The 21286-nt window shown below is 46.7% G+C and overlaps 1 protein-coding gene across 1 annotated transcript in view; it reads left to right on the top strand.

Annotated features, from left to right (window-relative positions):
* EXPH5 (exophilin 5) overlaps positions 1 to 21286 on the top strand; it is a 78100-nt gene that overhangs the window by 42121 nt on the left and 14693 nt on the right. The window contains exons 2-4 of the mRNA XM_047072421.1: positions 4926 to 5086; positions 6975 to 7137; positions 18409 to 18457. Of these exons, the coding sequence (XP_046928377.1) occupies positions 4926 to 5086; positions 6975 to 7137; positions 18409 to 18457 (373 nt within the window). The remainder of the gene's footprint in view (positions 1 to 4925; positions 5087 to 6974; positions 7138 to 18408; positions 18458 to 21286) is intronic.

Below are 21286 nucleotides of genomic sequence, written 5' to 3'. Positions count from 1 at the left end.
ACGTTCTACTTTCCTTCCGCTTCACCACCATCATCCTGGTCTAAGAAAACACCTCTCTCTCCTGGACCCTGCAAGTACCCTGACTCCTCTCCTCTTCTACACTGGAATCTTCTCCCCACCTATAGCTGGGATGTTTTTTCTTTAGTTATTTTTCTTTAATTATTTCTTTAATTATTTTAAACAAATTAATTTTCTTTAATTATTGAGGTATACTTGATGTATAGCATTATATTACTTTCAGGTGTGCAACATAATGATTTTCATATTTGTAGACACTGCAAAATGATCACCTCAGTAACATCTATCGCCACACATAGCTACAACTTGTTTTCTTGTGCTGATGACTTTTAAGATCTACTCTCTTGGCAACTTTCAAATAGGTACTACCCTGTTATTGACTACGGTTGTGGTGCTGTACATGACGTCCCCAGGATTTATTTATTCTGGAACTAGAACTTGGTTTTGACTCCCTTCACCCATTTCTCCACACACACACCCCCATCCTCACCTCTGGCAGCCACCAATCTGTTCTCTGTGTCTATGAGCTTGGTTTGTTGTTGTTGTTTAAATCCCATATGTAAGTGAGATCGTCTGGTATCTGTTTTTCTCTGACTTATTTCACTTAGCATAATGCCCTCAGGTTCTATTCACGTTGTGGCAAATGGCAAGACTTCATTCTTTTTTATGGCTGAACGGTATTCCGTTGTGTGTGTATAATTGTGTATGCATTGTATTGTACATATATATTATACATATATAGTTTCATATTACATATAAAATTGTGTTTGTGTCATATTTTGTTTTTGCATACAATTACAATTCCAGAGGCGCATGTACTTTTTGAGTTAGTGTTTTCATTTTCTTTGGATAAATACGCAGAAGTGGAATTGTGGGTCATATGTGGTAGTTCTCTTTTTAATTTTTTGAGGAACCTCCATACTGTTTTCCACAGTGGCCGCACAAATTACATTCCCACCACCAGTGCGTGGGTATCCCCTTTTTGCACATCCTCACCAACACTTGTTATTTCTTGTCTTTTTGGTACTAGCCATTCTGCCTGGTGTGAGGCGAGAACTCATTGTGGTTTTGATTTGCATTTCCCAAGTGATTAGTAATGTTGAGCATCTTTTCATGTGCCCTCAGGCCGTCTGTATGCCTTCTTTGGAAAGATGTCTATTCAGATCCTCTGTCCATTTTTTCATCAGATCGTGTGGTCTTTTTGCTACCAACTTATATGTGTTCTTTATGTATTTTGGTAATGAACCCCTTATCAGATATATGATTTGCAAACAGTTTCTCCCTTCCCATAGGTTGCCTTTTCATTTCGCTGATGATTTCCTTTGTTGTGCAGAAGCTTTTTAGCTCAGGGTGATCTTTGGAAAACGCGAACCTCGTGTGCCATGCCACTGCCAAGTCAGTAATGCATTCTTGCTGCTGCAGGACTAAATGCCAGACTGCTCACCCCATGCTCACGCTGCATGATCTAGCAGCCGCCTCTCGGCTCTGCCCTACGGCTAGTAGGTCCGTCGTCTCCACGTCCACACTGCAGCCAGGCTGGCCTCATTTCAGCTCCTTGCTTCTTTCCTTGGGGGCACTTGGTCTATGGCTGTTCCTCCTCTGCCTGGAAAGCTCTGTGCCAGAACCACCTGCCCTCTACCCCTTCATCCTTCAGGCCATGTGTCATCTTTGCAGGAGAATCTTTGCTCCCGCGTCAGACGAGGCTCCTTGTTTCATGTTCTCCTAGCACCTGTTTACTTTTCTACTGTTTGTCCCCAAAGGGTGTAAATTCCATGAGGGCGAGGACTTGACTTGTTTACTGCTCTTTACCCAGAGTTTCAAACGTGTGTTGAATGAATAAATCATACTCACCACTCTTTGTCACTTTACATCTCTGTTGTTATCGGGCTCAAGTCTGCCTCTTATTGGGTGGAGAGTTCCATGGGGTAGGAACCGTGTCTGCTCTCTTCAGCATCGTATCCCTGCATTGTACCATAGGAGGCCTTCCACACATGAATATTCAGTAAATTTTGTCACAGCCATGTGAAAAATCACGCCAGATGGTAATAGTGTTTGTGTTAGGTTTGTGAAAACAACTGATTTTTTTCCCCTCTGTCTGCAAGAAAAATTATAATGGAAAAAAACACAACAATATAAATAAAAATTCAGACAGAAAGAAAGAATAGGTTCATATATTACATTTACTGAATACACATAATAAAAAAAGCTAAAGATAGAAATGATATCTATAATTATTATCTATAATTATATCTATAATTAAAAATTCTGTATAATTATAATTATAATTGTTTTTTCCCCCACTATGTCTACATGGGTGCAGCATTTTACGTAGCTCATAGTCGATAAAACGTGCATTTTGTTTTTCTTGCTTCATTCTGTGTCACGTGCATTTCCCCAGGATTCTGCATTGCCTTTGCATACTTATTTTTAGAAACTGCATAAAGGGGGCGCCTGGACAGCTCAGTTGGTTGAGCGTCCAGCTTCGGCTCAGGTCACGATCTCACCGTTCACGAGTTCAAGCCCCGCATCCAGCTCTGCGCTGACAGCGGAGCGTGTTTGAGATTTCTCTCTCCCTTTCTCTCTGCCCACCCCCCTCTCAGAATCAAATCAACGTTAAAAAAACAACAACAACAACCAGAAACTACAGAAAGTTCAGTTAAATTAATGTACAGGGAAGGGGGCTATTTCTTTGAGACATAGTTCCTAGAGTAGAGTTCACACCGTATGAGCATTCCTGCAGAGATACGGATTGCGGACTTCATTGGCCAGAAGTTGAAGAAGAAACAGGCAGCGATGGATGTGAGTGCACGTGTAGAGTGAGAACTTGAGGTGAAATTGAGTGAAGTGTGATTATGTTCACAGAGAGTCCCTATTGCATCAAGGCTCTAATAAGAACCAAGAGACACAGTCACGCTGATGGGAGAATCCCGAAGTCAGGTAGCTTGGCTGTCCTCTGACATGAGGTGGGTGTGTCGACGTCGGGGCTGGTGCTGCAGGTTGGGCTCTAGCGATGGGGGAGGACTGGGAGGAAGCGGAGGTGGTGAATAAACGCGGGGCACTGATAAATGAGGTACTGAGAAGTTGGAGACGGCCAGCACCCGGTAGGGACAGTCACTTGGGGTCTCTGAGTCTGTTCGGAAGGGACGTGGCAGGACAGGGGAGTGACGGCATTGGCACACGGAGGCCCCGAGCGGATGTTGTGGGCTGGACGTGACATTGCTGCCTGATGCTTTTCAAAATGCAAGTCTGGGCAGGATGGCCTTTGGCTTCCTTCTCGATTATTTTGTAAAACGACAGTATCGTAGCCCCAAGCAGGAGCGTGGGTTGCAGCCACCTCGGTTCAGCACCTTTAACCCCAGATTTGCCGCTCTGCGGCCGGCTTGCTCCCGTCTACTTAGTGACACCAGCTCCCCCGCACTTGTGTTCCACAGAGGACCTCGCGTAAAGGGGCGGGTGATGCAGAGTCACATGCCATCCTTCCCCTGACGGCAGAACTGCCCAAGCTCGGACCCCACCCACGAGCCCGACGTGTTCAGCAGCGCCGCACCAGCCTGTCACATCATGGGCTCCAGTCTCCCCTTGCTGCTGTTTGCCTCCGTCCAGGGCACGCACGCTCGCTCTCGCTCTCTCTCTCGCCCTCTGGATTAACTACCTTTCATTTCCAAACAGTTCTAGCGTTTTCCCGAAATGGAGCGAAACTGTCTGCTTTGAAAAAAAAAAAAAAATCACCACCAGTGATTCAGTTAAGGACTTAGAGCAGCATTTTCATTGGAAACAGGACTGAGCACGAGAGGGCAGGGAGGAGAAGGAAGGCATGGTGGGATTTGGGGCCTGGCGTGGGGCCGACACACTTGTGCTCTGGGCGCCTTCCCTTCCCATCTCACATCCCAGTGCCCTTGCAGATTTGGCATTACCTGTGGGCTCCTCCATGCGCTTTTGTGGTAAAGAATTTCGCTACTTTTTAAAGAAATTTCTTAAATGGCTTTATTTTTGAGAGAGAGAGAGTGAGAGAGACAGAGCGTGAGCGGGAGAGGGGCAGAGAGAGAGGGAGACACAGAATCGGAAGCAGGCTCCAGGCTCTGAGCTGTCAGCACAGAGCCCGACGCAGGGCTCGAACCCACGAACCGTGAGATTATGACCTGAGCTGAAGTCGGACGCTTCAACCGACTGAGCCACCCAGGTGCCCCCAGATAATTTTGTTATCTAAAACTAGATTCAACCATTTCTTCTCTGCATGTTAACTCTATCTTTGGCCACTGGATGGGCAAGTAAGGACCCTGTTATATTCAGTGTTGAATCCCCACTGTCCACACTGGGACTGGTACATGGACATTGCTCAATAAACACTGAATGAATGAATGAATGAATGAGTAATCAGAACTAGAATATTCTGGGTGGCTCAGTCAGTTAAGCATCGAACTTCGGCTCAAGTCATGATCTCACGGTTCATGAGTTCGAGCCCCGTGCTGGGCTCTGTGCTGACAGCTCACAGCCTGGAGTCTGCTTCAGATTCTGTGTCTCCCTCCCTCTCTGCTCCTCCCCTGCTCAAGCTCTGTATCTCTCTGTCTCTCAAAAGTAAGTAAACATTTACAAATATTTTTTTAAAAAAGAACTAGAATATTCTGGTTTTTCCATATCATTAAACTATCGATCATTGCTCATCCCAGGTTGTCATTACCAGCTTGATTGTTTTAATGACTAGCAAAACTTAGATTGTCATCGTATTTAGAAAAACACAGCCAAAAATGGACACAGTGGTAAAAAGGAAATTCTGACTAGAGCAGCTTTCCCCCCAGACTCCGTTTACACAGTTCTTCTACTAGGTCACGTTTGGCCTCCTGTCACATGAGTTTGCACTTGATGTGAAGAAATTTAAAGGGCACATTGGTATTTTTGTTTCATTTCAGCAAACTCCAGAAGACAAAGAGGGATATCAGATGGCTTCAAGGAGTGACTGGTGAATGGTTTGAAGAAATTCAAAGAAAGAAGTTTTGCAATGAAACAGATGTTAGCCAGATGTTGAAACAACCACTCACATACAGGCTAAGGAAAGGGATGGCAGAAAATGGTGAGGAAAAAACTTACACGTCTAAATTTTTTTTTTCTTATAGCCTGGTATGATAGATAAGGACTCCAATGAACCAATCCATGTTTTGGGCTATTTTAAAATCATAAGGTACAAGAGTTTTATAACATAACATACAGTAAGAAGAGTGAACTGAGAATGTACTGTAATGTCCTAGGGGTGTGTTTTTAGAATGGGGCAAGATAGCATAGTGGTTAAGAACACTTAACCATGTTGAGGGGCGCCTGGGTGGCTCAGTCGGCTGGACATCTGACTTCGGCTCAGGTCATGTTCTCACGGTTTGTGGGTATGAGCCCCAAGTTGGGCTCTCTGCTGACAGCTCAGAGCCTGGAGCCTGCTTCCAATTCTCTGTCTCCCTGTCTCTCTCTCTCTCTCTCTCTCTCTCTCTCTCTCTGTCCCTCCCCCACTTGCGCTCCCTCTCTCTCTTCCTCTCAAAATAAATAAACATTAAAAACAAAAGAACACACAAGTTGGTATCAAAGGAGACTTGGATTCAGATCTCCATTCTGTCTCTCTGTATTCTCTATTCTTTGAGAATCCATGTGACTGTTCACATGGATTACTTATTCTCTGTTACTAGTATTCTCTCTGTTACTTATTCTCTCTAAGCCTCAATTTTCTCATCTTTAAATGGGTGTGATGATACCTACCTCATAGGGCGGTTGTATACGTACAAAGTGCTGAGCTGGAACATGGTAAGCACTTCTGTGAATGGGATGATGAGGCAGAAGAAGGAGGAGACAGAGGAGGGGAGGGAGGTGGAGAAGGGGCGATAGGAGAAGAGAGGGGGAAGGTGATAAGAGAATTGCCACCTTTCTGGAACTTTGGTAAATTAAGCTCCGTAGGTAAATGCCTTCCCGGAACATGGCAACTCTGTGACTATTCACATGTCACTTACCTTCACCCATCACTTGTGTTTTTCTAATCTGTAGATGAGGATAATAAAACCTGCTTTCACAGGACTATTGTGAGAATAACAGAGTGCGTTGAAAATATCTTCCACTGATACGGTCACGTTGACTGCTTTGACTAATGTGTTACTTACAGTAGCAGCAAGAAACATGTAATAATATTTCCACACTTTATATGGACAACATTTTACAGCCCCCATAATAAATAAACCTCTGTAAAAAGACTCACAGTTCAGATTTTGAAGTTAACCCAACGTATACCATGGCTGCTTCCCCCTTCCGTGGAATCCCTCTAGTGTTTATAAATTCAGCATGTCCAAAAGTATGACAGTATTACAGACTTCGTATACGTTGATCTTGCCTTAGGGTTTTTAATACTCACATATGTAACTATACATTACCTCTACACCTATTAGACCTGTTTCCGTTATAGGCACGCACGCATAGAAACCACACTGTAGCAAATAACACGTACACAGAGATAGATTTTTGATGGAACTAAGGAACACTTTAAATGGCTTCATTTCCTTTTCCTTGACTTTCTTTGGTTGCAAAAAGTTACATGTATAGTATCTGTCACTATGGTTTTAAAGTACTAAAATAAAAATGTCTGAAGGACGGGGCAGCTAAAAGCCACTTGAAAGTTGAATGAGGTCCCTGACACCCCACCTTGGGCCTTGAACAGATTGGCACAGCTGGTTTACAGGGAGGGATGTCCCACGGAACTGTGGTCCACGGTGCGTATTGAAAGCCTCCCTGCCCTTTCCAAGCATTTTCTCTGTTCAGCAGAACCGTCAGGGGCACAGAGCTCCCCTGATTCCTCGGGTCTCCATGGGGGAATGCCTGCTGCGTTTTCAGTCTGCAAAGGGAGGTGGGAAGCAAGATCAAAGTCTTAGTTCTCGGAGATACATTCACCCGGAAATACTGAGTGATGCCCCCTTTCTCCAATGTTCGTCTAGATCGTGTGGAATTACAGACGTCAGGATCTAAAACTACATCTCATCAAAGAAACCCCATGTCTGTTTCTTCCCGGCTGAGCTTCAGATCGTCATTTTCTTCCCTTTTCTCATTCAGAAAATCCAGAAGGGAGACTTCAAAGCTTCTGTCACCGGCACAGAAAGGGTGAGTGAAATTCAGATCATGTGACGGCTCACTAGTTATCTGATGCCAGAGGCCAGTGGCCTGTTTTGTGTTCAGAATGTTTAATGTTTGCTCTCAGGCTTTAAATTCAGATAGGAACAAAGGAGACGGGACTTAGCTCTCATAGGGACAAAGTCCTTATGAAACCACGAAACTTGGCTCTTTGGGAATCCAACTCCTAACCAATTGCACACGTCGCAGGTAGTGCCCTGGGTGGATGAAGGGTTAAATGTTGGGAAGAAATGGGGTGCCTGGGTGGCTGAGTCGGTTAAGCGTCTGACTGTGGCTCAGGTCATGATTTCATGGTTCGTGAGTTCAAGCCCCGCGTTGGGCTGTGTGCTGACCGTGTGGAGCCTGGAGCCTGCTTTGGATTCTGTGTCTCTGTCTCTCTCTGCTCCTCCCCTGCTCTCTCTCTCTCTCTCTCTCTCTTCTCAAGAATAAATAAACATTAAAACATGAAAAAAAAATCCGACTTCGGCCCAGGTCACGATCTCGCCGTCTGTGAGTTCGAGCCCCGCGTCGGGCTCTGGGCTGACGGCTCAGAGCCTGGAGCCTGCTTCGGATTCTGTGTCTCCCTCTCTCTCTGCCCCTCCCCTGCTCATGCTCTGTCTCTCTCTCTGTCTCAAAAATAAATAAAAACATTAAAAAAAATTGTTGGGGAGAATCATTGACAGTTACCCCCACTGCTTCCTGAGGCTGGTGTGTACCCAGCCTGGTCGGGAAGATATTTTTAAATCAAAACTACTGTTTCCTTGGGGATATAGGTATCTGTGGTCACAAGGAGAGATGACGTGTAAAGATTGAAGTGAAAGTAAATAAGATGAGGACAGAGAATAGAGGAAAATTGTATTTTTTAAACCGAGGGAATAAATGTGTTCCTGTGACTGGCAGGTTTCAGGACAGCTTCTCTGATGTGGTTACCCAGAGTTTCAGCTTCAGGTGCAGGAAGGGAGGTTTTGGGGAGAGTGGAGGCATAGTTCCGGATCGTTCGCAGTGTGAACCCGTGTAAATCAGTTCGTCTTGACTCATGGGTCGTTAGATCGTTTTGTGAAAAACAAGCCAAGCTTTGCTTACGTGCCGTTGAGCTGACTGCTAAATATTTTCGGCCTGTCTTCCTGGTTGAGAAGCTTCCCGCCCTCTTAAGGTGTCGGCCTCACATGTGATGTGTCCACCGATTAGAAAGGGGGCGTTGCTGCGCTGGATAGGAGGTGCCCGAGGACACCCTCGCTGCACAACAGCCCGTGGCCCGCCGCCGGTGGGCGTGGGGAGAGGCTGCCCGGCCTGCAGAACAGAACCCTGGGCTCCCCTCTCCCCTCCCGGGTGGACGAACGGTGTTTCGCGCCCAGCTCCCACCTGAGCCTGCTCTGGTCTTTGCCGAAATAGTGGAGGGCTGAGCAGCACGTAGGTTTCGGTGCCGGTCCCCCCCAGAGCCGCTTGTCAGGAAGTGCTCTTCAAACAGGTAAGTGGCTTTTTCTTCGTGAGAGTGTTTGCCCTCGCCTGGGGGTTTAAAGCCCACGAGTGTGTCCTTTAAAGGACAGGCGTTTTATAAGAAGAGAAATACTCCTGGCACGTGGTGTAGCTGGAACTTGTGATGTAATTTGTGTTTTCGGTGATTTTCTGTAAGGCAGAGTTTTAGATAGCTCAGCCGTCTCCCATCGGGAAACCAGGAAAAGTTGAGGAACCTGTTCACTCTGTGGGCAAGTTATTTCCAAGCTCATGTTGCAAGCCACTGCACAAGTGGGTCCGAGGAGACAGAAAATCTAGATTCTCCATCTGGGTATCGTGTGTGTGTGTGTGTGTGTGTGTGTGTGTGTGTGTGTGTGTGTTTTAATGTATATTAAATTTTGAGAGAGAGAGAGAAAGAGCACTAGCAGGGGAGGGGCAGAGACAGGGGGAGACCCAGAAACCGAAGCAGCACCCAGGCTGTGAGCTATCAGCACAGAGCCCGACGTGGGGCTCGAACTCACAAACTACAAGATCACGACCTGAGCTGAAGTCGGATGCCCGACCGACTGAGCCACCCAGGCGCCCCGTGTTTGTCTTTTTTTTAATGTTCATTTATTTTTGAGAAGGGCGGGGGGGTGAGGGGCTGAGAGAGAGGGGACAGAGGATGCAAAGCAGGCTCCAGGCTCTGGGCTGACACCAGGGAGCACGACAGGGGGCTCAAATCCACGAACTGTGAGATCGTGACCTGAGCCGAAGTCCGACGCTTAACCGTCTGAGCCACCCAGGCAGCCCCATGTTTTTTTGGTTGTAGACCAAATTGGAAAAAAAAAAAAAAAAGGAAACTTATTTAGCAACCGTCCTTCTTGTAGACCAAAACGACTTGTAGCTTTTTTACAACTGGGCGCACTGAAACATAAAAATAAGCATGCAGATGTGAAACAGATTTTATCCTTCAAGTATGTATGTGGATGTTCGGCAGTTTTCCAAATGTGTCTTCTCTAAATACATTTTTAGTTGCAAAGTGGAAATGGAATGTGCGGGTACAGCATATCATGAAGGCACTATTTTTTGCTCTTAAGTTTCAGTAGGTAAGCTGTACAAATGTGTCCTTTTCATTTTTAAATATGTGTGTGACGTAAATATTTGGATATAAATTCTGAGTGTGTGTGTGTGTGTGTGTGTGTGTGTGTGTGTGGCCAGGAGGTGGTTTAAGGTAGGAATATACATCATGTGCTGTCCTCTTCCAGACACTGTTTCCTCTTAAGTAGAACTTGACTTTCTTTGGCAGTTCTGATCTTTTGAAATACAAAATCAGCCTTCTAAATCCATGATTCAAGAGCTCCTCCTCGCCTATTACTGCACCAGGAGGGACTGGCAAAGGGCTCCGGAAAGCACAGTCATCCTGTGCCAAGTAGGATTCAGGTTTCTACTTGCCTAAGCCATCAAGGCTCAACGTTGTCACACTGGGTGCTCCGGAGAACAAGTCAGCAAAGCAGTTTAGAGGATCTTTTGCAAATCACAGAAAGGGAAACAAGCCCTCTGGGCAAAACACAGCCTTCTGTTCAGCCCTGAAAGACTTGAGTATCAGAGAAATTACTTTCCATCTTTTAAGCTGTGGTTTAACTGAGAAATGCTGCTGGATAATGGATAACTCTCCCCAGAAGAAAATGGATTTGGTCATTTCATCAGGTACTCACTTTAAAAGTTTTTTTTTTTTAACTTTATTTATTTTTGAGAGAGATGGAGACAGAGCGAGAGCAGGGGAGGGGCAGAGAGAGAGAGGGAGACACAGAATCCGAAGCAGGCTCCAGGCTCTGAGCTGTCAGCACAGAGCCCGATGCAGGGCTCGAACTCACAGGCTGTGAGATCATGACCTGAGACGAAGTCGGACGCTTAACCTACAGAGCCACCCAGGCACCCCAGGTACTCACTTTAGAAAGGCCCAGCCAGGGGTGCCTGGGTGGCTCAGTCAGTTGAACGTGTGACTCTTCGTTTAGGCTCAAGTCATGATCTCACGGTTTGTGAGTTCAAGACTTGCATCGGGCTCTGTGCTGACAGTGCAAGGCCTTCTTGGAATTCCCTCTCTCTCTCTCTCCCTCTCTGCCCCTCCCCACTCACACTGTCTCTGTTTCTCTCAAAAATAAATAAATAAACTTAAAAAGAAAGGCCCAGCCAGTAGAAGTATATGATATATTGAAGCTTTAATGTTCTAATATCAGTGGTAAAAAGCCATGGGAACATAGTGACTTAATGGATTAACAAAAAGGCAAAAAGTTTTGCCATTTCTGCTTCAGATATGACTAGTTTCTTCTCTCAGATATATGCGTTTCCCGAATTATCCCATTATTATTTTTTTAAGTTTATTTATTTTGAGATGGAGAGAAAGCACAAGTTGGGGGAGGGCAGAGAGAGAGGGAGAGAGAGAATCCCAAGCAGGCTCCATGCTGTCAGAGCCCGATGTGGGGCTCGAACCCACAAACTGAGATCATGACCTAAGCTGAAATCAAGAGTCGGATGCTTAACCAACTAGGCCACCCAGGCACTCCTATCCCATTATTATTTGAATCCTGCTTGTAAATGATTGAACTATATCCTCTGTGACTCCTCCCCACTGCTAGGAAAAAGGACAAATATTTTCCATTCATGTTTTGATTTATTTATTGCTAGCCAACAATTTTGAGAGACATGTGCATGTATATTGCATGTATCTTTCCCCCAACATTTCCCTGGGCGTTGTGTTTCCTCCCGTCTTGTCATAGGGCATTTAATGCCTGTGACATAGTGCTCAGAGCCCCAGCAGGAAATTTCGGTAACCTAGAGCCTCAAAACTTCCTTCCACGTAGTTCGGCAAGTACCCAGTAGCATACGTCATGAGCTTACAAATGCAATCTTCCTGGCTGCCAAAGAGCATCTACGGTTGTTCGTTTCTTATCCCAGACCCCTGTTATTCCAGTGATGCCCTCCCCACCATGAATGCATGCTGGGCCTGCCACTCTGTGTCTCATGGTACCACATAATCCACAGCAAAGTGGTTTCTGCAAGGGGGCCACCTTCATTCTTAAAACTGCGGTTCGTTGTGGCAATTTTAGGGATGTGGATTTCCCCCCTTACTCCTTATTTGGTGGTGTCCCAGAACTCAGGCAACGTGAAAATGCAAGGGAACTAGTTCATAAGGCTCCTGAGTAGCTTGTACAGTTAAATTTAAGAGGGGCACCTGGGTGGCTCAGTCGGTTAATCATGCGACTTCAGCTCAGGTCATGAGCTCCACTCAGGCTCTGTGCTGAGAGCTTGGAGCCTGCTTGGGTTCTCTCTCCTCTCTCTCTCTTTCTCTCTCTGCCTCCTCTCTCTCTCTGCTTCTCCCCCACACTCTCCCTCTCAAAATAAATAAACTTAAAAAAAATTAAAAAATAAATTTAAGATCACCTCTTTCCTTTGAGGACCGTCACCGTGCCTCACGCATGTAAGTACCCGTGTGCAGTGGAGATTGGAAAGTGGCAGCTGCTCTCCGGCTGTGAGCACCTGCCCATTACCCTGTGACTTCAGGAAGGTTCTTTTTTCCCCTTGAGATGCAAGCAGCTTTGGTGAATACACCTCGCTCCTCCTCAGACATGCCCAAATTTGCCTGATGCACAGGGTGTACCCAGTTTAGGCGCTCCGGCTGCAACCTCGCATTACATAAGCAAGACATTCAGATACTATTCTGGAAAGTTGAAAAGGCGGATGAGGGGCGCCTAGGGGACTCAGTCAGGTAAGCATCCGACATCGGCTCAGGTCATGACCTCATGGCTCGTGGGTTTGAGCCCCTCGTCAGGCTCTGTGCCGACAGCTCAGAGCCTGGAGCCTGCTTCGGATTCTGTGTCTCCCTCTCTCTCTCTGCCCCTCCCCCAGTCGTGCTCTGTCTCTCTCAAAAATAAATAAAAACATTTAAAAAACTAAAATGTGCAAAGAATAAAAGGCAGATGGTATTTTTCCCCCTGGGTTCTGGTTGTTTTATTCATTCATTCATTCATTCATTCATTTATTTATTTATTGAGCCTCTTACTCACTACAAATGCCTGAGTTTGAAGATACAAAAATCTCAGACACCTCGATGGCAAGGAGTAGTCAGAGGGAGCAAGATCCTTCTTGGGAAATGCTCCTTCGGTGAAGCCAGGTGTGGTCTCCACAGGTAGACAGACGGCAGCGTTCTGATGACAAGAGGCAGGACAAGGGGAGTGGTTTTGGGTTTCAGCCTGGGTGGCCCGCGGTTCAGGTGATTCAGCTGATCATTATTATAATCTCATCAACAATTTAAAAATAATGACAGATCCTCAGATCCCCAAATCTGAGATCCTGATTCGGAAGGGCTGACATGGGGCACAGGGAGCTTTATCTATTTACTTATTTTAGATTCTCCAGGATATTTGGATGCTCAGTCGGGTTTGGAAACCACAGCGGTAGAGCTTCCTGTTCCGCTGTGGTAATAAGGGCTGTCGGAACTCCTGGCAAGGGTACTGCTAGCCCAGGCGATGGTTTCTCTTCTGTTTTTTTATGGGGCTTTTATCAAAGTCTTACTCTGGATCACGAACTGTGGTTAGTGCTGGAGATAAAATTGTGAAACTAAGGCAAAGTCCCTGCCCGGAGAACTTCAGGCTAGGAGGGGACGCCAGAATCCTGCATGTGGTTGGGTGTGAGGTGCGGCACAGAACTCTGGGACGTGGTGGGACATCGTGGGCTCATGTCTTTCCCACGGCAGTTTTCTGGAAAATGACTGTAAGTATCTTGAGAAAAGGATGCCCTGTGGAGTTCACACGGGGATACCGTCCAGCCTAACTGCAGCCTGGGTGGCAGCCGAGTCACCAGAGGTGACGGTGCAATATGGTGAGTGCTAGGGAAGGTGCGTGGTATTCCTGCCGTGAGATCGTGTAGGAGAAGCGCTTAACTCAGACTGGAGGACCAGAAACCTTCCTGCAAGAGGAGAGCCAATTGTGAACGGACATATAGGACTGAGCTAGGTAATTAAGAGTCGGGAGGTTGCACTGGGCAGAAAGACTGACACAGCCAAGGTGTAGAGACTGGACAAAGTAGAAACTCATGTAGGTGGTTGAGGTTCAGTGCCCTGGTATAAGGTAAGACCCGTGAGAGGTGGAGTGAGAGGCCGGTAGAGGCCAGAACACAGGGCCCAGCAGTGCTAAGGATGTGGAGGGCTAAGAAGCTTGGACTTGATCCTGTAGACAGTGGGAAGCCATTAATCACTTTTGCTAGTAATGGCATTTTTCATATATATGTATATATATATTTCAAAATTTTTTTTTTCAACGTTTATTTATTTTTGGGACAGAGAGAGACAGAGCATGAACGGGGGAGGGGCAGAGAGAGAGGGAGACACAGAATCGGAAACAGGCTCCAGGCTCTGAGCCATCAGCCCAGAGCCCGACGCGGGGCTCGAACTCACGGACCGCGAGATCGTGACCTGGCTGAAGTCGGACGCTTAACCGACTGCGCCACCCAGGCGCCCCTATATGTATATATATATTTCATATATATAAAGTCACCCACGACCTACTGACCTGGACAAACACTAAAATATTTTGGTGTATTCCATGCAGGTGTGCAGGTACACATGTACCATTGATAGCTGTTAAACAGAGGAATGACATAATCAGATCGTCACTTTAGAAAGATCACTTCAGCTCAGCGCTTCTCAACCAGGGGCAATTTTGCCCCGCAAAAGACATTTGGCAATGTCCGAAGCCATTTCTGCTTTTCGCAACTGAAGGGTGAGAACTTAGGGTGTCTCGTAGGTAGGGGTCAGAAATGTTGCTAAGTATCCCCAAAGAAATACCAGTAGAGCCAAGGCTGGGAAAGTGACCCAGGTGCGGCCCCAAGAACAGACATGAGGGGACAAAGCTCGAGTCAGACCAGGTAAGGTAGCGCTGAGATAGTGGCAGCCTGAACTAAGGAGGCAGGCCAGAGGAGGGCAAAAGGCAGACAGATTCGTGCACGGATTTAGATTGTGGAATCATGAGAACCTGGTAATTGGATGTGTCGGGTGAAGATGAAGGAAGAATGGAGATGAACTCTCCTCTCTGACTTAGGAAGCTGTCGGTTGGTGGGGAAGAAATATAAGAGGAGGGGCAGATATGAGGATAAAAATGAACACATTTGCTGATTTCTTCAACGAAGAGGGCTCAAGGAATACCGCTCATGGCTCTGAGGAGCAAAGCTTACAGCCCTTGGTTTCCCCGGTTTTGGTCTTGTGAGGACAACAAAAAGGAAATAGAGAAACATAATAGTGCTAAGATGGGGGGCAGTTCCACATGCTCTGGGAGCACGTATGGAGTGTTTGTTAGACTGTTGAGCCTGGAACACTCTTCCAGGGAAAATGTTCAAGGACAAGAGTTGTCCTGGCAAACAGGTGGTAGAAAAATGTTTCGGGCAAAGTCTGTGCACATGCTCAGAGGTGTGCTGATTCCTCATGGCAGAGGGATATGCAAAGGTGAGAGACGAGGCTGGGAAGTGTGTGGGGACTAGATGGTATAGGGCCTTACGAATGCAGAGAAGAATTTGAACTTTCCCCTGGGAGCAAATAAAAATCATGTAAAATGTTCAACAGGGAAGTAGTGTGATGCACTTTGTCCTGATCACTCTGGCTGAAGTATGGAGAATGGGCTGGATTGGAACAAAACTTGGAGGGAGAGGGACAAGAAAAGGACTAGAGCAGAAACAAAGCAGATGATAAATGTCTTGCGTGGGGTACAAATGGGGGGATGTAGAGCTCTGGGTGGTTTTGAAAGGGATTTCTGAGTTTGAATCAATAGGATCTGTTGGTTGATTGGATGGGAAGGAGTGGTCATGCAGGAGGACCATGCAGAAGTCCATTTTGGACATGAGGGTCTGACTTGCCCATGGTCATCCAGATGGAGTTCTTCCATGGCCAATGCTTAGAACGTGTTCCATCAGTATTTGGGGTAAGTCACCTGGGGTTCTGGTTTTTAAAAAGAATATTCTTTGTTTTTGAGAGGGAGGGAGAGAGAGAGAGAGAGAGCGCAGGAGAGGGGCAGAGGGAGAGGGACAGAGAAAGAATCCCAAGCAGGCTCCACACTCAGTGCAGAGCCCAACGTGTGGGGCTCCATCTCATGACCCTGGGATCATGACCTAAGCCGAAATCAAGACTTGGATGCTTAACCAACTGGCTAAGACACCCAGGTGCCCCTTTAAAAAGAATAGTCTTGAGCCACACTCTAATCTACTGAGTGAGAATTTCTGAATGGTATCTGCAAAGGTATAGAGACAAGAGAAGATTTTATGGAAGTGAAATAAATTCGGTAAGCCTAGCATATAGGTACCTACAGATGACTGGAGTGCGGGGCAATAAGGCTTGAAAGGTGAGGGGCGGTCTAGGAGGCTCATCAGATAAAAGAGTCTTGTGTCAAGTGAAGATTTTGGATAACACCTTGTAAGATGTTAAGCAGGGGATTGATATGATCACATTTGCGTTTTAGACAGATCTCTGTGGGTAGTGTGAAGGATGGAGAAGAGTCCAGGAGAGAAATGACAGAAGTTTAGTCGGCAGAGTGAGTGAGCTAGAGATGTGGGGTTGGATGTGAGAGATCTTGAAGATAGGGCATCAGGAGGGCTTGCAAGCAAATGCAGAAGATGAGGTAGCCACGTGTCCCATGAAGTCGCCGGGTCCGTGGACTCTTACCAGCCTTGCTTCCAGTGACCCCACTGCTGCTTTCATTTTTTATTTAACAAAAAAAATTTTTTTTTAACGTTTACTTATTTTTTTGAGACAGAGAGAGACAGAGCATGAACGGGGGAGGGGAGAGAGAGAGGGAGACACAGAATCCGAAGCGGGCTCCAGGCTCCGAGCTGTCAGCATAGAGCCCGACGTGGGGCTCGAACTCACGGACCGCGAGATCATGACCTGAGCCAAAGTCGGGCGCCCCACCGACTGAGCCACCCAGGTGCCCCCCCACTGCTGCTTTTATTCGCTCTGCCAGGGAGAGCTGTTCACATCAGAAACATGAATTCACCTTTAGGAGGGTCTGGGAGTGGGTGCAGAGACTCTGTGCCTCCAAGCCACTTGAGTCCTGTGCCCCGCCAGCAAATCCACAAGGTCACCCACACTTGGCCTTGCACACCATTAGGGGAGGGGCGGGGGGGAGGGCACACATCCCCTCCCCACACCCCGCCCCGCGCACAGCTCGCCCTCACCCTCGGAGGCTCTCCACCCCAGTCATGCTCCTGCTACCCTATGGGTCACATCATTCTCCCTCCTGCCCTCCTTGGGGACAATATCCCTGCCCCGGCTGGTGAGCTGCGTGGGTGCTCTGTGGGCACTGCGGCCCCCAGGGCTCTGGAAAGAGTCTTCACAATCTGGTATGTTCTCTTGGCTCCGGCAGATTGAATTACTTTCCCGTTCCCAAGCGGCCTGGCTCCTTCCCATCTCTGGGCCCTTCCTCCTGCTGTTTTCCACCTTTCATACCAGTTCAACTGTATTTCTTCTCTTTGTGTATCTACTCTTTCCTACTGTTTGATTTGGATATCTTTAACATATAAACATTGTTTGGCCTCCCAGATTTTATGCCCAACTCTGGGGAACCACGAAGCAGCTAGGAGTTCAGATAAAAGAAAACTGCCTCTTGCCAGTTTTGATTGATCTGACCTGAAGTCCCAGTTTGTTTGTTTAATTCTTGATTCCGTTTGCTGTTCTCTTGGGGGAGGACAGGACCTCATCTTGTACAGAGCAGTGAATCATTGCCGTCTCTTAAATCTTGAGCTGTAATTCAGGCAGAGCGCTGCTTGGCACAGGATTATGGATCTCAAAGATTAAAATCGATCTCAGTTTGGGACCCATGTCTTGTAAATTTTTTACCTACTGAATTTGAGTGAAGCAACATAAACGGTAAAAGCATAATTATTTTCCAAGATGGCTTCATAGCAAATAAGGCACCTTTTTCTTTTAAATGTTCATTCATTTTTGAAAGAGAGACATGTAGCACGAGTGGGGGAGGGCAGAGAGAGAGGGAGACACAGAATCTGAAGCAGGCTCCAGACCCTGAGCTGTCAGCACAGAGACTGAAGCCAGGCTCGAACCCACAAACTCTGAGATCATGACCTGAGCCAAAGTCAAATGTGCAACTGACTGAGCCAACCAGGCGCCCCAAATAAGGCATCTTTATAAAAACAAACATCCAGAAGCCACCTTTACAAGGCTTGCTTTCTAAAGATTCCCTTGTGAATTGTGTCTGGCCCAGACCCTCTTTAAAATAAAAATGTACGGAAATCTATTTCCCATTTGCAAGAAGAGTCCATGTGCCTTACTTAAAAAGGAGTGCTCAGGATTTAATGAGCCTGTGGCCGGCTCTAAGCTCATCACTAACTGTGTACATCAGGCAGTGTCTTCTAACTTCTCTGTAAAATGACAGCAGTCATAGTATCCTCTTCCGAAGAGTGACGTATTGAAATGAGATAACATGCGCGTAGAGCACGAGAGCACTGACATATAGTAAGCGCTCGACACGTGTAACTATTTTTGTTTTTATGTCTTTGTGCTGCGTTCCAGTCCAAATCCAGTATTAGGTAATTTCTTCTTGGCTGCCTGACATACGAAGATGTAAAACGTTGAGCCTAAACAATCATAGGAAAAAGTTTCTGAAATGTTTTCAACAAGCATTAGCCAAGAAGTGTCTCCCTAAAGGACGTTAGAAATATATCTTCCTAAGATACCAAGATATCACGGCAGAGGTACCGTTGATTGATTGTCCTCCTGGTGAAAGCGAGGCACTTGTTCAAAGAAATCATTTTACATTTTTTCCACAGATGTGACAGCCATGCAGGACCTTCCGTGTCTGTGAGGCGAACCGCTACGGTGAGTAACCAGAAGCAAAACGCTACGCTCAGGAATTGTGCCTTAATGAGCCCCCTCGTTGGCCACCTATGTAAATAGGCTTCTCCTTGGCTCAGTTTTACATTGACCTTAGACATCTTAGATTTCTCCTAGGGAGTTTAAAGTTTCCCAACTGTGGTGGGTTTCCAGGACTGAGGCCATCGTGTACCACTCACCCCCTCAGCGGCATCTCTGACACTCTCCCACGGGCCACCCCTGTATATCCCTAAAGCACTGGGCAGAGGAAGACGTGAGAGGCATTCACTGCCACCCTTACAACATCATTTGTGTTCAGAGTGGAAGCGAGGATTGGCCGGAGCAAGTTCACGTGGGGGAGCTGACCCAACATAACCCTCCACCAAGGGCTTAGACTTCAGTTTATCTGTTCACATGCTTACAAGATGGAGAAGCTGTAAGTCTTTGTGTCTCGCTTTTTCATGGTCTTAACTTTTGATCTTCACGTGCCTGTGTCTTACTGTGTGACTCATGTGTTTGGGCGATGAAAGAGAATGTTGGAAAGGCCCCAAGAGTGCAGGAGGAGGATAGAGGCAGTTTTCAATTTATTGCGGTCCTAGTACCAGTGCCCACATTTCTCTCGCTCTCTCCCTGTGCCCCGCCTTTTTTTTTTTTCCCAGAAAGCATGGTAGAATTCTAGTGAGGAGTACCTATAAACAGGGCTTCTTTATTTCAGAAACTTTTAAAAGAGAGTCCCCTTTCTTCTTCAGCCTAATGCCACCTCTTTGTGAACAACATGAGCCCTGTCTCCTCTACATGCTTGAGCCCCGGCCAGATGACCAGCACCAATAACTGCTTCCCTCTCTTTGCGAAGCTCCCATCATCCAGGCACCTGATGTAGATCATTTCACTTGATCCCCAGAGAAAATCTGTAAAGTAGACTATTATTATCCCCATTTGAAAGATGAAGAAACTGAGGTTCAGAGAACTTGAAGATCATGTTCAAGGTCCCTGGTGAATGGTAGAGTCGAGGTTAGAAGATCTGGGTTTCTGGGAGTCCACAGGCAGAAGTCAGTAATGCCTGGGGTTCTTCAGCCCGGAAGCCCTGCTTGCTTATGATCACAGGGTTGCTCACCACCGGTAGACTGTCCTTTAACTGAGCAGGGGACCGAAGGGTCATGTCTCAAGCCCTGCTCCCTCATGCCTCTGGACTCCTGCTTTTCCTTGGAGAAGTACTCAGAGCTGACCTCCCTCTATCGTTCGAGAGCATTGGGGTCTGAAGCAGACGAGGGACCAAAAAGAATTGCAAATGCAAATGCAAAAGCCCTAAGAGACTCTCAACAATGAATTGCAGGAATCTACCCCCAAAACCAAGAGCACATTGCATACACCACATGTTAGCCAACTTGACCATAAATTATATTTAAGAAAAAGAATTGCAAATGCCTGGAGGTTGAAAACAGTAGAGCTAATTTGGAACTCTCAGGACGTGACAATCCAGTCTGAGGATTAATAGGTTACCTTTTTCTGGCCCTCTTGATTGCCGCTTGCATTTAACCATTTCACTACTCAGAAGCATGCCCTTCTAAAAGGGTAAGACCTGGGAAAAGAAATGAAACTGAAGCCAGTGATTGTTGACTCCCGTTAATAACTTTTATAAAAATTCGGAGAGAGAGGGGCACCTGGGTGGCTCAGTCGGTTAAGCGTCCAACCGTCAGCTCAGGTCATGATCTCGCAGTTGGTGAGTTCGAGCCTGGCATCAGGCTCCGTGCTGTCAGCCTACTTTGTTCTGTGTCTCCCTCTCTCTCTCTCTGCCCCTCCCCCACTTGCTCGCTCTCTCTCTCTCTCTCTCTCTCTCTCTCTTGAAAATAAATGACACATTAAAAAAGGAAGTCCGAGAGAGAAAATAATGAAACTGTCTAAAGCAAAGGTTTTGTGTGACGTGTAGATTTCCATTACTTATTCATGGAAATCTTATCTCCTTCACCTGCAAAAGGCTACAAGTTGGCCATTGCTGCTGAGGCCATTGCTGCTTGATCTTGCCAAGATCCGAGGTAATAAATTTCCCATCACTTGGTTAGCAGCCTGTCAGGAAGGGTACAGAGGGGATTCTGGTATTTTACAGGAGATTGTGCTACGTTGTTAGATGACCTTCCACTTAAAGAAAGCTGCTATTTAAACATTTTTTTAATGTTTACTTATTTTTGAGAGAGAGAGAGAGCGTGAGCGAGCAGGGGATACCACCACAGAGCCTGATGCGGGGCTCAAACCCACGAACTGCAAGATCATGACCTGAGCCGAAACCAAGAGTCGGATGCTTAACTGACTGAGCCACCCAGCGCCCCAGAGACCTGCTATTTAAACATTTTCATCAGCTTAACAGCAGCCAAGGTTCTCAGAAAAACGGAATTTTTAGAGCCAGAGAGAAAGTTAGAGATTTGTAGTTCAGAGTTTCTCCCAACCTCAGCACTACTGACATTTTGGGCTGCGTCCTTCTCTGTTGCGAGGCCATCGTGTGTTCAAACTCACAGGTAGGGAATGCCTATAGTTCTCCTCCACTCAAGTGTGAGCATCAAAAATATCTCCAAAACATGCCAGTGTTCTCTGGGGAGCAGATCTCCCCCAGTGAGAGCCATCTCCTTATAGGTGAGGACACTGGGGTCAAAGTGGTCACCATTCTGAGACAAAAGACAAAGACAGATAACCTTGGCCACTTGATCACTTCTCGTCTCTGAACAGATTTTGGCTGGGCCTGATGTTAGGTGACACACCAGCTCTGTTTCCACCCCCCCCCCCCCCCCGCCACCAACAACACACCGCCCGCGTACTCAGCACACCGGGCCAGCGTGAGCTCCC

The sequence above is a fragment of the Lynx rufus genome, unplaced genomic scaffold, assembly GCF_022079265.1.
Source record: "Lynx rufus isolate CCGP_SWC_20201006 ecotype Redwood Valley unplaced genomic scaffold, mLynRuf1.p SCAF_9, whole genome shotgun sequence".
In the NCBI taxonomy this organism is placed as follows: domain Eukaryota; kingdom Metazoa; phylum Chordata; class Mammalia; order Carnivora; family Felidae; genus Lynx; species Lynx rufus.
Note: the sequence above shows the minus strand (reverse complement) of the source record. Positions and strands in the feature narration are given on the sequence as shown.